Source organism: Chiloscyllium punctatum, chromosome 31, assembly GCF_047496795.1.
Source record: "Chiloscyllium punctatum isolate Juve2018m chromosome 31, sChiPun1.3, whole genome shotgun sequence".
Lineage (NCBI taxonomy): Eukaryota > Metazoa > Chordata > Chondrichthyes > Orectolobiformes > Hemiscylliidae > Chiloscyllium > Chiloscyllium punctatum.
In genome coordinates, this window is record NC_092769.1 from 71,573,760 (window position 1) to 71,589,731 (window position 15,972).

General features: G+C 44.7%; 1 protein-coding gene across 3 annotated transcripts in view; it reads left to right on the plus strand.

Annotated features, from left to right (window-relative positions):
- Nucleotides 1-15,972, plus strand: part of LOC140457046 (uncharacterized) — a 49,309-nt gene that overhangs the window by 2,913 nt on the left and 30,424 nt on the right. For 2 of the 3 annotated variants that reach the window (XM_072550975.1, XM_072550977.1), the window contains exons 1-4: nucleotides 919-1,058; nucleotides 6,297-6,493; nucleotides 10,114-10,310; nucleotides 13,513-13,628. In XM_072550975.1, coding sequence (XP_072407076.1) covers nucleotides 6,332-6,493; nucleotides 10,114-10,310; nucleotides 13,513-13,628 — 475 coding nt within the window. In that variant the 5' untranslated portion in view covers nucleotides 919-1,058; nucleotides 6,297-6,331. Of the gene's footprint in view, nucleotides 1-918; nucleotides 1,059-6,296; nucleotides 6,494-10,113; nucleotides 10,311-13,512; nucleotides 13,629-15,972 lie in introns of those variants that run through there. The other variant, XM_072550976.1, reaches the window with a different exon arrangement.

The window sequence follows — 15,972 nt, forward strand, 5'->3', positions numbered from 1 at the left end:
CAAGTCGCCTGGGGCCAGGGAGAAGAGTGTGGGAGTTGGCAGGGGGGGAGCTGAGGGAAGTGTTTGCCACTCCAATAACAATGAAACCATAGAGTCATAGAGAAACAGACCCTTCGGTCCAACCGGCTATCCTAACCCAATCTAGTCCCAACTGCCAGCACCCAGCCCATATCCCTCCAAAACCTTCCTATTGCTTCCTTTTGCGTCCTTTTGCTTTGCACTTGAAGCATATTTATTTGTGCCGTTTGGACGAGCCAAAAACAACATATCAAACAGATGGTGTGTGTATTACTCAAGGGGTTAGCTCTGAACGATTTCCTGAAAAAGGCTATTGCCAGTTGGAGCCACTTATTATAGGGATGTGTGGAAAATGGTCAGTGTAGCAGATTTAACCAATCACCAAGAAGGGGTGTGGCTTAACCGCAGACGTTGTCCAATAGGCACCCTCAGGTTCATGCGGGGGCGGGTTTTGCTGTCTGGTTGTCCAATTTACGGCGCCCTGGCAAGCAACCCAATGCTGAGGGAGGCCACTGTTATCCAATCAACGACGCCCTGTCAAGAGCTACAAGGCTTGGAGACACCGTCGTCCAATCAACGACGCCCGGTCACGCGATGCCCGTTGTTGAGCGACACCGTTGTCCAATCAAGGTCAGGGAATTCGTGGGAGGCGGGGCTGGGAGGTGACGGTATCCAATCCCGCGCCCGGCATTTCGGGGGGGCGGGGTTCTCGTGCAACGTAGCCCTCGCCCCTGAGAGGGCGGGTGTGCACGGTGGTTGGGGGAGGGGGAGGGGGAGGGGGAGGGGGAGGGGGAGGGGGAGGTCCCTGCCCAATCACCGACCGAGAGCCTGAGCACCGCCCGTGCGATGGGCGGGGCGAGGTGCCCGTGACGTCATCCAATCAGCGCGCGGCGGCAGGAGGGGGCGCGAGCGAGAAAATCAAAAAGGGTCCAAGCTGGTGCCGGAGGAGAGGCGGTGCTAATTGCGATAAAAATAAACGTTTGAATCCCCAATTCTGTCAAAAAAAAAGAACCAGAGGGGAAAGGCAATACACCTCTTCGGTAAGCGTGGAAATTTCATTTTTCTATTTTTGTTTGCGTGGACGTGTAAATAAAAATATTTCCGTTTAAAACGTTCCTCTGCGAAGGTTTGAACGTTTGATTTTTTTTTCCTCTTATCTTCCATAAATGAATATCTGCAACAAATCTAGTTCAGAATTCTCAGAATGTGTTTAATAAACAATTAAATGGAGACGGGGGGGGGGGGGGGTTGGAAGAGAAGGGCCAACGTGTTTTTTTTGTCACGCGCACGGGTGTCGGCCTCACGTGATGGTTTGGGCTGCGCCTGTGATTGGTCGCCGCGGTGGAGGAGGCGCCGTTCGATTGGCTGCTGGCTTCCCGGCTGTCAATCAAACCGGTTGCCAACGCCACGTGGGTCCCCATTCCCGAGGGGGTTGGGTTGGGTTGAGTTGTGCAATCACACCCCCCCAACGTGGTTGGGGAGTTGTTGGGTCCTGCTCCACAGGGACCTGGTGTTGAATCTACTTGAGCCAAAGCTGCAGGAGTGTATGCAAGGGAAAAAAAAAATAAACAGAGCACGGCCCTGATTTCCCCTCCACAAGAATGTGATAAGACCTACGGCCGTTCAGCCCATCGAGGCTGCTGCTGGGATGCTGCCTGACCTGCTGTGCTTTTCCAGCACCACTCTGATCTACACTCTGGTTTCCAGCATCTGCAGTCCCCTCCCATTCGCCGTTGAGACTGCTGCACAGTTCAATGGGATGCTCTGCCCGGCATAAAGGGCCGCGATGCTGGAAATCCGAAAGAGAAGCAGAAGTTGCTGGCGAAACTCAGCAGGTTTGGCAGCACCTGTGGAGAGAAAGCAGACTTGATGCTTCGGTCCGGTGATCCTTCAGGAAAAAAAAAGCCCTGACCTCTAGCTTTCTCTCCAGAGACATTGGGTGAAAACAACGACTGCAGATGCTGGAAACCAGATTCTGGATCAGAGTGGTGCTGGAAAAGCACAGCAGTTCAGGCAGCATCCGAGGAGCAGGAAAATCGACGTTTCGGGCAAAAGCCCTTCATCAGACATTGCCAGATCTGCTGAGTTTATCTAGCATTTTCTGTTTTCATTGAATCATAGAATCCTGACAGTGTGGAAACACGCCAATTTTCTTTTAGATTAGAGTCCCTACAGTGTTGAAACAGGCCCTTTGGCCCGACAAGTCCACACTGACCCTTTGAAGAGTAACCCACCCAGACCCATTTACCCCTGACTAATGCACTTACAAACCCACCGACACCCACAGCTGCCTGAATTACACCTCTTCCCACCCTACTTCCTGCAAAAATGCCACCCCGTATTCCCAATTCATCCGCCTCTGCTGTATCTGCTCCCAGGAGGACCAGTTCCACCACAGAACACATCAGATGGCCTCCTTTAGAGACTGCAGTTTCCTTTCCCACGTGGTTAACGATGCCCTCCAATGCATCTCATCCACATCCTGCACCTCCACCCTCAGACCCCACCCCTCCAATCGTAACAAGGACAGCACTCCCCTGGTCCTCACTTTCCACCCTACCAAATTTCGCATAAACCGCATCACCCGCCAACATTTCCACCACCTCCAAATGGACCCCACCACCAGGGATATATTTCCCTCCCCACCCCTTTCCGCCTTCCGCAAAGACCGTTCCCTCCGTGACAACCTGTTCAGGTCCACGCCCCCCAACAACCCAACCTCCTGTCCAGGTACCCTCCTCTGCCACCACAGGAATTGCAAATCCTGCGCCCACACTTCCTCCCTCACCTCCATCCAAGACCCCAAAGGAGCCTTCCACATCCTTCAAAGTTTCACCTGCACATCCGCCAATGTCATTTATTGTATCCGTTGTTCCCGATGCGGTCTCCTCTACATTGGGGAGACTGGATGCCTCCTCGCAGAGCGCTTTAGGGAACATCTGTAGGACCGCCGCACCAATCAACCCCGCCAACAGTGTCCCTGCCTCTACTCCTCATGAAGGGCTTTAGCCCGAAACGTCGATTTTCCTGCTCCTCGGATGCTGCCCAACCTGCTGTGCTTTTCCAGCACCACTCTAATCTAAACTCTGATTTCCAGCATCTGCAGTCCTCACTTTTGCCCACTTCACACTATGGGCAATTTAGAATAGCTAATTCATCTGACCTGCACAATTTGACTCAACAAGTCTGTACTGACCTTGCAAAGAGCAATTCTGGGTATATACATAGGAAGGGGTTAGAGCGATATGGGCCAAGTGCTGGCAAATGCGACTACATTAGGTGAGGATATCTGGTTGGCATGGATGAGTTGGACCAAAGGGTTTGTTTCTGTGCTGTCCATCTCTGACTCCCAGATCCATTCCCCTACCCTATTACTCTACATTTATGCCTGACTAACACATCCCTGAACACTATGCAATTTAGCATGGCCAATTCACAAACCGGAGTACCCGGAGGAAACCCATGCTGACACGGGGAGAATGTGCAAACTCCATACAGACAGTTACCCGAAGCTGGATTCAAACTGGGTCCCTGGCACTGTGAGGCAGCCGTGCTCACCACTGACCCACCGTGCAGCCCTATAGCCCATTTCTTTTTGCCACAAATTCAGTGGGTTTGTGCCTGAACTGATGATCGTCAATCTCATTTTCCTGTCTTCCACTTGATTGAGAAACTCCATCTGCGAGTTCTTGCTGAAGTAGGCCGTTCAGCTGCTTGTGTTTACCCCATCATTCAATGGGGACATGCCTGATCTGATAATCCTCAACCCCACTTTAAAAATCTGTCTCAGCCTTCAATGTACTTAATGGCCAATATTCCCACTGAGCTGCATGCACAGACTGCGCTGAAGGATAAAAAAAGGAAAACACTGCCGACACCCTAGCCTCCTTGCAACAAAGAAATTCACGCATGCAGTACCTTCTGAGAGAAGATCTTTCTTCTCATTTTTACATTAAGTAGGCAATCCCTTTGTTCTGAGATTGTTTTCCAGTCCTAGATCCTCCCCTAAGGAGAAGTGACCTCTCAGCATCTATGTGAGAAACCCATAAGAATCTTGCCTGTTTGAATAGGGTGACATCTCATTCCCCCAATGTGCAGGTCCAATCTGCTAAGCCTCTCCTTGCAAAATAGTTCTTTCATACTCAGGATCAACTTATGACCCTTCTCTGAATGGCCTCCAATTTAGATAAAGGACCAAAAATTGTTCACAGTATTCCAGCTGTACTCTAAATAGTGCCTTTATAGTTTTATTTATATACTGAACTCCATTTCCTTTGAAATACAGGCTAATCGGCTCTGTTTGCCTTCTCTATTACCCCTCAATGTGAATGCTAGGTTTTTATCATATGTGTTGAAAGACTCCCAAATCCTCTAGATGCATGGATAAGTGACCTCCATAAAGTCATATGAATGGATAAAAGTGTGGAGCTGGAAAAAGCACAGTAGGTGAAGCATAGAAGCAGGGGATTGATGTTTCAGATCGGAACATTTCATCAAGACTGGGCAGTCCTGTTGAAAGCTTCTGACCTGAAAAGTCAAGGCCCCTGCTTCTCTGATGCTGCTTGACCAGCTTTGCTTTTTCCAGCTCCACACGTTTTATCGACTCTGACTTACCAGCAACTATAGTCCTCATTATCTCCTAGAGCCATACAAAATAGAAGCAGATCCCTCAGTCCGACTAATTCATGCTGACCAATTTTCCCTAACTAAACTAATCCCATTTGCCTGCATTTGTTTCATATCTCTCTAAACCTTTCCTATTCGTGAAAAATTCAAATGTCTTCAATTTTGTAACTTTGACGCAAGGTAGATGAGTGAGACATATTTAAAAAAAAATACAAATGAATCTGGGAAGAATATCAGGAAATGTTTATGTTGTTTTTGATCATTCATTTTTAATTGACCCCTTAATTTCCCTTGTTTTTCGAGTGTTGGCACAGTTCTTTCAGATTCGGGTGTTACTAATCTGTTGGAAGATCATGAGCTTTTGTTTGTATTCTGTTTAAAAGGCATTCCTCTGGTGGCTGTCCAAAGATGCCTTCCTGTAAAACATCCCAAAGCGATTTGTGATGTGTTATTTTGATGCTATTTCAGTGGGAGAAATATGGTAGCCAGTTGGCAAACAACAAGGTCTCATAAAGCAACAGTGTAACAGTGGCTAGATTTTGTCGTGATGCTCGTTGATGAATAAAAATTGAGTTGCATATTTGCGGAGAAATTTCCTATCCATCTCTGAAATAGTGCGGCAGGATCTTTTCCAGCCACTTGAAAGGCCAGATTTCACATAAAGATCTTCTTCAAAACACTGCAGTCTAAAAGTGCAATGTTCCCTTATTACGCAAAGGGAGTGTCAGCCTAGTTTTTTTTTGTGGTTGGATTTCTGGACTGAGGTTTTCTGGCTTGGAGATCAGACTGTTACCATGTGCAACACAATTTATAAAAATAATAAATATTTGGTGGAACAAAACTGATACTAGATATATTCAGTCCAAACCAAAAGAAGTTGGCCCGGACAGAACCTTGTGATGTGAGAATATTTTTAACAGAAATGTACCAAAGTTCAAGTGAATCCTGTCATGTCTCCTGTATGCACGCAAACTTTCTTTTTATTTTAAATCATTGCCAAGAAGGCTGTTTGTTTTCATCCTAGGCCTCTCTATTCCTGCCTATTTTTTTAAGGTTTCGTGGTTTGTGAATTCTGAATGGTCTGTAAACTATTTGAACCTTGGAAACCTGCTACTGGTTCTGAAAAACCTAGTGCCGAAGAAGAGTCATATCGGACTGTTGAGATGCTAACTCTGTTTCTCTCTGTAGTGCCAGACCTGTTGAGTTTCTCCAGCATTCTCTGCATTTGTCATAGTTCTATCAAGCCAGGTTCCATTCTAGGATCTGAATTGTCCACTATCTCCACCAGTTGGGATAAGAGAGTGGTGAGGTGAAATGAAAAAACTCTTTGTGTTTGTAAAACGTTATAGCCGCTCCAACAAGATGCGATTGAGCCCCATGGGTGAAGCCATTTGTGGTCAGATGTAATAATTGTAAGTACGAAATGTGGAGAACGGCCATGGTGACTAGAGCTGCCAGTATTATAACTTGTCCAGCATTGAACTTGGGATGGGTGATGAAAGTGGAAGGAAAGGTGTGCAATATGTGAAAGTGCTTGAGAGCAAGCGTTACGCTCTCAGCATGCTCTTATTCTTTCTGAAACAGCTGTCATCTCCTTTTGTGCTGCTTGTGTATATTTGTTTTCTGACGTATCAACTTTTGCTTTCTTCAAGGCCTGATCATCGACCGACGTCGCATCGTAGTTATCATGAGCTGGGCAGTGGAGGAATGGAAATCCGAACTCTCCAGCAAAGCTCTGCAGAAAATATCCGAATACGAGATCCAGCTGGAGAAGCTGAAGAAGGAGCGACAACAAAAGCAGCTTCAATTGGACAGTTTAGAAGATGCATTCCGGAAACACAACCAAAAGGTGGATTCCCTCTTAAGTGGTCTTACTTCTAAATTTTGGTGAGCTGTGAAAAGCACTGAACCCCTGCTGGCTATGAGAGCAAATAAAAATTGAGGTGTGGTCCATGTTCAAATGGTTCATTTAATAAATTACCTATTTGAGTTGGCTCAGGGACGGCATGGTGGCACAATGGTTAGCACTGCTGCCTCACGACGCCAGAGACCCGGGTTCAATTCCCCCCTCGGGCAACTGTTTGTGTGGAGTTTGCACATTCTTCCCCGTGTCTCCGTGGGTTTCCTCCAGGTGCTCCGGTTTCCTCCCGCAAGTCCAAAGATGTGCAGGTTAGGTGAATTGGCCATGTTACATTGCCCGTAGTGGTAGGTCATGGGGTAAATGTACGGGAATGGGTCTGGGTTGGTTGCTCTTCGGAGGGCCTGTTTCCACACTTTAAGTAATCTAATCCTTGATGGACTCTATCTGTATCCTCTCTTGGTTCGTCCTGGAGATCGTACTCTGTGGTAGTCTGGAATATAAAACTTTTGCAGACAATTTAGTTTAAATTATTACCTTTATTCACCAATGGCATCAACGTTACACGATAACATAGATTCCTACAAGTCAGGCTTGAGCTAAAGTTCTAAAACCTTTAGCAGAGGAGCAGTGCCAGCTGTTACCCCCTCAGAGCTGTCTCAGGCTGCTCCCTTATTGCTGCAGACTTTACACAGAAATTGGTATTAAAATTACAAAAGCACCACATGTCCTTAATCAGATAAGCAGCAACAAAATGGCAAAAGTATGCAGCGGAAGAGAAACTCATTGACAGATCTGTGTACACTTGACTGATTGAGCTACATGCATATCAAAGTGGGAAACCTTGATCCAGCCAGGCCAAATGATCAATTATTTTGGCTAGTACATCACAATGAGAGACTAGTTGAAAGTATGTGAAAAGGGTCATGAGGTCGCCTTGCCCAGCTAACATATCCAGTATCATTGTCCAACAAAATGACCGTTTCTTTTAAAATTATCGTAGATTCCCAAAATGCAACTTAAATTCATAACATTCCCGGATCTTGAGGTCCAAGGAACAACACACACATTTAATCCATGATAAGCCAGTGTTCACTCAAATCAGACCATAAAGGTTTAATCTTTCCACCAGCTTCCGTCCTGTCTGCCTCTCTCTCTCTTGCTCACTTGCGCTCTAGCTCTGTGTCTCTTGAACCGAACCCTTCGATCAGTGTATGTAATTTACCGAAGAACGTTTTCTTTCTCTCTCACTCACCTATGAACATCTTCCAACTTTCGGCTTTTTTAAGGGTCATGAGACTTTCACATTCCAGAACAATCAAGATTAGGGAGCTGAGCTTCATAAATTCAAAACTACTCGGTGTGATATATGTGAGAATGTGTTAGGATTGTTCTATTACGTGCATATTCCACTCAGCGTATTACATTACAAGTTGTTTTCCTATTGAGTATGAGTTTTGTTAAGAGTCTTTGATATAAACCAGAGACTCAGTTATCAGTCATCCCACAGTGAAATATGCACGCTTCCAGCCTCTGGCATCAGAAGGAAGTACTGCCACACATTCCCTAAGTGAACAAACGTTATCACCTTATTTACACCAACCCTAAGAACAGATGTCCCCAATTCTTCTGAACAGATGGGCCCCCAACGTGGTCGAATGCTTTCCTGTATCTCCTTAGCAGGTGTAAGGCTACCAACTTTCTCATCACCTTCCACCATTCAGGATCCATGTACAGCAATAACATAAATGGGCGGCACGGTGGCACAGTGGTTAGCACTGCTGCCTCACAGCGCCGGAGACCCGGGTTCAATTCCCGCCTCTGGCGACTGACTGTGTGGAGTTTGCACGTTCTCCCCGTGTCTGCGTGGGTTTCCTCCGGGTGCTCCGGTTTCCTCCCACAGTCCAAAGATGTGCAGGTCAGGTGAATTGGCCATGCTAAATTGCCCGTAGTGTTAGGTAAGGGGTAGATGTAGGTGTAGGGGTATGGGTGGGTTACGCTTCGGCGGGGCGGTGTGGACTTGTTGGGCCGAAGGGCCTGTTTCCACACTGTAAGTAATCTAATCTAATCTAATCTAAAATGATGACCAATCATATTGATTAGTTTCCAACAATTAATACGTCTGTTTGGGAATCTTGGGTCCAAGGTCACCTATTCCTCCTAAATACACAAGGCTCCCATATCTCTTTACGTAACTGAATTCTGCTGAAGAGTGAGACACATGGCTGATGCTTTCATATGCAATCATCAGGACAAACACAAGAATGCCAAAATTTCAAACGGATGGTTGGCAAGTTGACTGATTCAGTCATTCCATTTTTGAGTATAAACTGTTGTGATTGTTTGAACTTTGGCATTCTTGCAGTTATCTTCATGAGTACAAAGTGAAAATGTTGAAAACCGGTCTCTTCAATGATCTCTCCCAAACAAAGCCTCTTCTGTGTACATTACAATGCTTGAAGAATTGTTTTCAAGAACCTGAACTTAGAATTGTACAGCATGTAAACAGACGTTTGGTCCAACTCATTCATGCGACCAGATATCCTAAGTTAATCTAGTCCCGTTTGGCCCATGTCCCTGCAAACCCTTCCTATTCATTTACCCATCCAGATGCCTTTCAAATGTTGTCATTGTACCAGCTTCCACCACTTCCTCTGGCAGCTTGTTCTGTACACATACCACCCTCTGCGTGAAAAAGTTGCCCCTTAGATCCCTTTTATATCTTTCCCCTCTCACGTTAAACCTATGCCCTCTAGTTTTGGGCTCCACTAACCTGGGGAAAAAAACCTTTGCCCTAGCCATGCCCCTCATGATTTTATAAAGCTCTATCAGGTCACCCCTTAACTCAACACTCAAATGATGTTTATGTGGATTATCATTGGAAACTGCAGTAAAAGCTTGCGTTTGTATAGCAACTCTGAACAGTAAGAAAAGGCAAAAGTTAACACCTCAGCAAAACACCCACGCACGCAAGTTTGTGGGGTGAATTTGTACTTGCAGAATTACATTTTAGTTTGCTTAAAAACTGCATGAATCCATATAAGTCCTTTTTTTAGATTAGAATCTGTCTGAACTTTGGGGCACAGACAACCTCACACAGGGCACCACACACCTTCAATGCATTATCTGGGCCAACATGGCACATATTGTTAAAGTTCACTTGAGAATGTAACTTTAAGAAAGTTCTGGAATTAACATATGAAAACTGAAACCAGCATGCTCATTCTAAAAGATGAGAGACTTAGCAAGCAATCTAGGTCTTTTTCAATATGTAATTTCAGTTACATCACACTGTAAACATTTGTTATAAGTTCTGTGTACTACGATTTTATTCTCCACAACCACCTGATGAAGGAGCAGCGCTCCGAAAGCTAGTGCTTCCAAGTAAACCTGTTGGACTATAACCTGGTGTTGTGATTTTTTTTAAGCAAAAGAACAAATTCTTCTGAGGGGTGACTGAATGCTTTCTCAGCAATTGTTTTTAAGTAGCAGTTGTACAGAGGAGAGATAGAGACTGAGCATTTCAGAGTGGAAATCTTCTTGCATGTACCTCACCATTCCAGGTACATTACCTGTATGCTAATTTTGATACGGCTCTTATTGTTTTTAAGCTTGAAGATGAACGGAATGAGAATGTGGCATTGAAGAGAGAGACACAGGGTCTGACAGAGGCACGCAACAGTCTAGAGAAGACACAGCAGAGGCTATGCCATGAGATTCAGGTAAAGGAGGCCCTGGTATGCAGCCTGGAGGGGCAGCTGCTGGCAGCAAAGAAACAGATAGACAACCTGGAGCAAGAACTAAAAAGGTATTGTCCAGGCTTGTGCCAGCTTTGTTTGCTGTACTGTTTATCGGGGAGCTATACCTCTGCAATAGTTCATAATCTTATCTGTACAAATCAGTAATTCTCCCACCTCTCCCCATAACCTTGCACATCATTACTTTTGAAATAACAAACAAATTCTCTTCGAATGGCTTGATTGAACCTGCCTCCACTCTACTCTTGGGCTCTGCATTAGGACCTTAACTGCTTTGTGAAAATGTTTCTTTTATCCAGTTACTTTTAAAACCTTGGCCCCTTTCTGTATGCTTTTGCGAATAGAACAGTATCTCCCTGTCTACTCTGTTCCGACTCCTTTTCAATACCTGTATAGCTTTCAATGACATTACCAATTCTCTGAAGCCTCCACTATCCGTATCGTAGACGCTAACGTTGACCAGCAACTGAACTGGACTAGCCATACAAATACTGTGTCTACAAGACTAGGCCAGAGGCCAGGAATTTTGCAGTGAAGCACTCCTCCTGACTTTACAAAGCCATCTACAAGGCATAGATCGGGTATGTGCTGGAATGCTCCCCACTTGCCTCGATGCGTGCAGCTCAAACAGTGCTCGAAGCTTGACTCTAAAGGGCAGAGCAGCTTGCTTGATGTTGGCACCACATCCACAAACATTCACTTCCACCAAAATCAAGGCACACTGGTGCATTGACATGATATAAGACATTGGTTAGGCCAGTTTTGGAATACTGCATGCAATTCTTGTCTCGCTGCTATAGGTAAGATGTTGTAAAACTTGAAAGGGTTCCAAAACAATTTACAAGGACGTTGCCAGGGTTGGAGGGTTTGAGCTATGAGTAGAGGCTGGGGCTGTTTACCCTAGAGTATCGGAAGCTGAGTGGCGACCTTCTAGAGGTTTACAGAATCATGAGGGTCCTGGATAGAGTGAATGTTCAAGGTCTTTTTTTCCCAGGATAAGGGAGTCCAAAACTATACGGCATAGGTTTAAGGTGAGTGTGGAAAGATTTAAAAGGGACCTGAGGGGCAACTTTTTCATGTGGTGCATGTATGGAATGAACTGCTGGAGAAGACTAGTACAATTACAACATTTAAAAGGCATCCGGATGGGTATATGAACAAGAAAGGTTGCAGGAATATTGGCCAGATCCTGGCAAATAGGACTAGATTAATGTAGAATATATCTGGTTGGAATGGACGATTTGGACCGAAGGATCTGTTTCCGTGCTTTATTTCTCTATTATTCTAAATCTCTGATGCTGGGAACCACTCTTGTGTATCTTTTTTTGCAATCCCTCCTATGCCTTCACATGCTTTCTAAAATGAGGTGCCCAGATCTTGACACAATCCTCCAGCTGAGGTCAAGCAAGTGCCTGGTACAAGTTCATCGTGACCTCCTTGCTTTTGTACCTTATGCCTTCCTTTACAAAGCCTTGGGTTCTCTGTACTTGACTAACCGTGCTCTGAATCTGTCCAGACACCTTCAGTTACTCATACACACATCCACCATTGGTCCTTCTCTTGTATTACCCTTTAGAGTTGTACACTTCGTTTTGTGCTTTGCCTCCACGTTCTTCCTTAGACAATGAAACCTTTCACATTTCTCGCCACTGAACTTCATCTGCTGTTTGTCTGCCCATTCCTCCATTTGTCTACGTCATTTTGCTTTTCACAGTTTGCAAATGCTTCCAAGTTTTGTTTCATTCGCAAATATTGACATGTTCCTTTATACACTAAGGTCTTGGACATTTATTATAGATCAGAATAAACAAGAGCTCCAGTACTGACCCCTATGGAAATCCTCTTCTAACCTTTCCCAAGCCTGGAAAAAAATTAACTTGACCATTGCTCTTTGGTTTGTATTCGTCAGCTAATTTGTATCCATGTTGCTATTGTCCCTATTTCATGATTTGTACCTTTTGCCCACAAGTCTGTTGTATGACATTATCAACTGCCATTTGGAAGTCCATGTACATCACAATAATAACCTTGCCTTTGGCATTGCCTCTTCCAAAAACCAGCAAGTTAACTGAGCACAATTTTCTATTTTGTTCCATAGAACACAATTCCATGCTAAATTAACCTTCATTTGTCTGACTTTCATCTCAAGCTGTTGTTTCTTACCATCTGTGTTAAATTGATTGGCTTATAGTTGCTGTTCTTCGTGTTGGTCTGACAAAAGGTCACTGGACCTGAAATTTTAACTCTTAATTTCTCTCCACAAATGTTGCCAGACCTGCTGAGTTTTTCCAGCAACTTCTGCTTTTGTTTCTGATTTCCAGCATCCGCACTAGTTTTGCTTTTATGTTATTGCACACAGCTGGAGCAGGTAGAGCTTGAACCTCGGCCTGCTGGCCTTGAGGTAGTGGCACTAACACTACACCACAGGGGCCGACCCCGAATCTAAGGAAGATTAAAACCTTACAGCCAGTGCCTGCATAATTTCCGCATTTAAGTACAGACAGTCAGTCCAGTATCTCGTGCTTATCAATCTCAAACCCTTTCACTGTCTCAATTACCTTTTCTTTCACCGCAGCCTATGTTTATTCCTTTGGATCAGTTGGGAAAAAGTTGAAATTGAGGACAGCTGAAACATTTCAGTCCAGGTGATGAGTGTTGCTAGGCCTTTAAATGGTGTGTAAACATCTGCAGCCTTTGTACAAAGCTTTGAATCAAAGTCTAATGTGAGCGAGTATGGAATGTGCTGATGTTTTGTGATTCATTATCTGGGGCTCAGCTGTTGTAATGTGCATTTGTAATTGTGCTGTTGATTTATATGAAAATGTCTTGTCATGGATGAAAGCTTGTTTTTCTTTTCTCTTCTCTTTCCAATCAGTGATTTTTTTTTTTCTCTCTCTCTGACTGTGCTGCTGCTCTCTTAGGTCATTTGCTTTTTTTCCTTCTCCTGCACAAACATTTGTGGGACTTCTGTGTTGTCACTTACTCTTAACTCCTTCACTGCCAAGACTGCAGGAACTGTTGGATTGCTCACTCCTCTCAGCTGCTTCTGACTGCTACGCTTTACAGGCTTCTGAAACCAAAGTTAGGTGTTAACCTAATCTCCTTCCTAACTTCCCTTCACTACTCTTTCCAAGCTTGATGGTGCATCCTTGCACCAAGTGCCTTTGTGTCTTTATCATCTCTTGGCGATAATAATTTTAAGGGTTTAAAAAGAACTTTTTAATACAAAGTAAAACCATGGAATGCTTTCAGGCTAGAAGCAGAGCTTGAGCGAAGTCAAAGGGCCTCAACACCAACAGAATGCCAGCTGCACCTAACTCCAACTAAGATCTATCCTGGGTGTTCCACGCTCAGCAGGCCTAATGAGGGTGAGTTACATAGCTGAAGATCAGCAAACCTGATTGGGAGGACTTTAACCATTTCTTCTGCTTTGATCTTGACGTGCCAGGCGTAGGTAAGAGATGGGGGCGTCAATTTTCAGAAAGGAATTGGATAATTTATCTGAAGAGAAGTGTTCAAGACGGCAGTGAAAAGGCAGGAGAGTGGGGACTGGCTGAGTAGTTCTTGCAAGAACCGATACAGACACAGTGGGCTGAATGGCCATCTCCTGTACCGCAAACGTTCTGATTTTACTTGCTCCTTTTTGGAGAAGTGGTGTAGCTCGTTTATGAAAATTCTCACTTAACTTTCTCCCATATCCGGTTCTCTGTCGTTTGATTGGGAGTTCAGCAAAGACGGATGAACCACTACTGGGTTTGTCTTTTAAGCTGACCACTGTGCCTTTTTCGATCGTCCTTGTCACTTCTTCAAAAAACTCAAATCAAGTTAGTGAGCCATGATTTCCCACACACAAAGCCATGTTGACTATCCCTAATCAGCCATTGCCTTTCCAAATACATGTAAATCCTTTCCCTCAGAATCCCCTCCCACAACTTATCTACCACTGATGTCAGGCTCACTGGTCTCGCTCCCTGGCTTTTCTTTGCTACCTTTCTTAAATAATGGCACCATATTAGCCACCTTCCAATGGACCCCTCTTGCCTCCTCCTTTCTATCCTTCCAATAGCATCGATACCCTGGAACATTTAAGTTGCCAGTCCTGCCCTGCCCTGAGCCACCTTCTTTGTAATGACTGTGATATCCCAGTCCCATGTTCCCAACTATGCCCTGAGTTCATCTGCTGTACCTGTCAGGCCTGTTGCATTGAAATAAATGCAGTTTAATATATCAATCTTACCTCGTTCTCTGCCTTTCTCTTGCCTGCTTTGACTTGCTCATCTTTTCAACTGTACTAACCTCGGACTAATCTCTTTTCTTGTTATCACTTTGGGTGCTCCCCCTGCCCTTGTCCCTGTACACCAGCACCTCAGCCATTCATCTGCTCTATGATACTATTGCTAGTCTGACTAGCACATGACACCAGGAGTATTCCAGATATTCCTACCCTCAAGGACCTACTTTTTAATCTGCCTAATTTCTCCTCAGAACTTTGTCCCTTCCCCTTCTTGTGTCATTGGTGCCAACATGTATAACAACTTCTTGCTGGTCACTCACCCCTTTTGAGAATATTCTGCACCTTCCCAAAGATCTCCTTGACCCTAGCACCAGGGATCAATGCGCCATTCTGATGTCTTGCTGTTGGCTGCAAAAACATCTGTCTGTGCCCTATCACAATCCCCTATACAGTCAATTGCTTGGAACCTGACACGCCCTCATTACAATAGAGCCTGTCTTGGTACCAGAAACATGGCTGTCAGTGCTACATTCCCCTGAGAGTCCATTACCCCCTACATTTTCCAAAATAGTATACCTGTTTGAGATGGGGATAATGGAGGAGACTCCTGCAGTACCTGCTTACCTCTCCGACTTTTCCTAGAGCTAACCCATTTACATGACTGGATCTGCAGTTTACCTCCCTTCCTGAAACTGCCACCCATCCCACTCCCGGCTCCTGTAAATTCCTCATTGCCTTCAACTACTGCTCCACCCGATCCATGCGATTGGATAGGATTCACAACAAAACACACTTCCAGCAGACATAATCATCAGTAAAATGGAAACTCTCCCTAATCTCCTGCATTTGACAGGAAGAGCACACTGTTCTACTAAAGGCCACCTTTGTCCCTTAATCTATGGACCTAGAAAATGGTGCAGTCTTGATGCTCTAGGATACCCTAGGATAATTTAATATCGATGCTTTATATTTTAAAAAAAAATTAATCTGGACAGATCTCAGTAAAACATTAGAGAAAACTTTACCCTACTCACTATTGTAGGTTTACAAGTTGCTTGATTTCTGCACACCTTCTAAATCATGGAGTATATTGTATTAATATGACCAGGATAAAAAATCATAGTGATAAAAATTGAAAATGTAGTGGGGCCAGAAGGTTGGTTGGCAGCTGTGGAGAGAGCAACAATTCCGAATGATGAGGATGCTCCCACCCTGGATGTGTTTGAGTTTTCTTTTAAATGTTGATGTGATTTGAATTTGGCTTCTGGGAGGGACCCATATTTACAGATTCCAACACCTGCAGTAATTTGCTGCTACATTAGATTAAGGGGTGTGGGCATAACTGAGTGGGCCAACTGTTCAGAGTCCAACTCATCGCTGTGGGGCTGGAGTCACATGTAGGTCAGATTAGGTAAGGGTGGCAGTTATTGGTGAATCAGATGCTTTCTTTACAACAATAAGACTTGCATTAGGGCGAC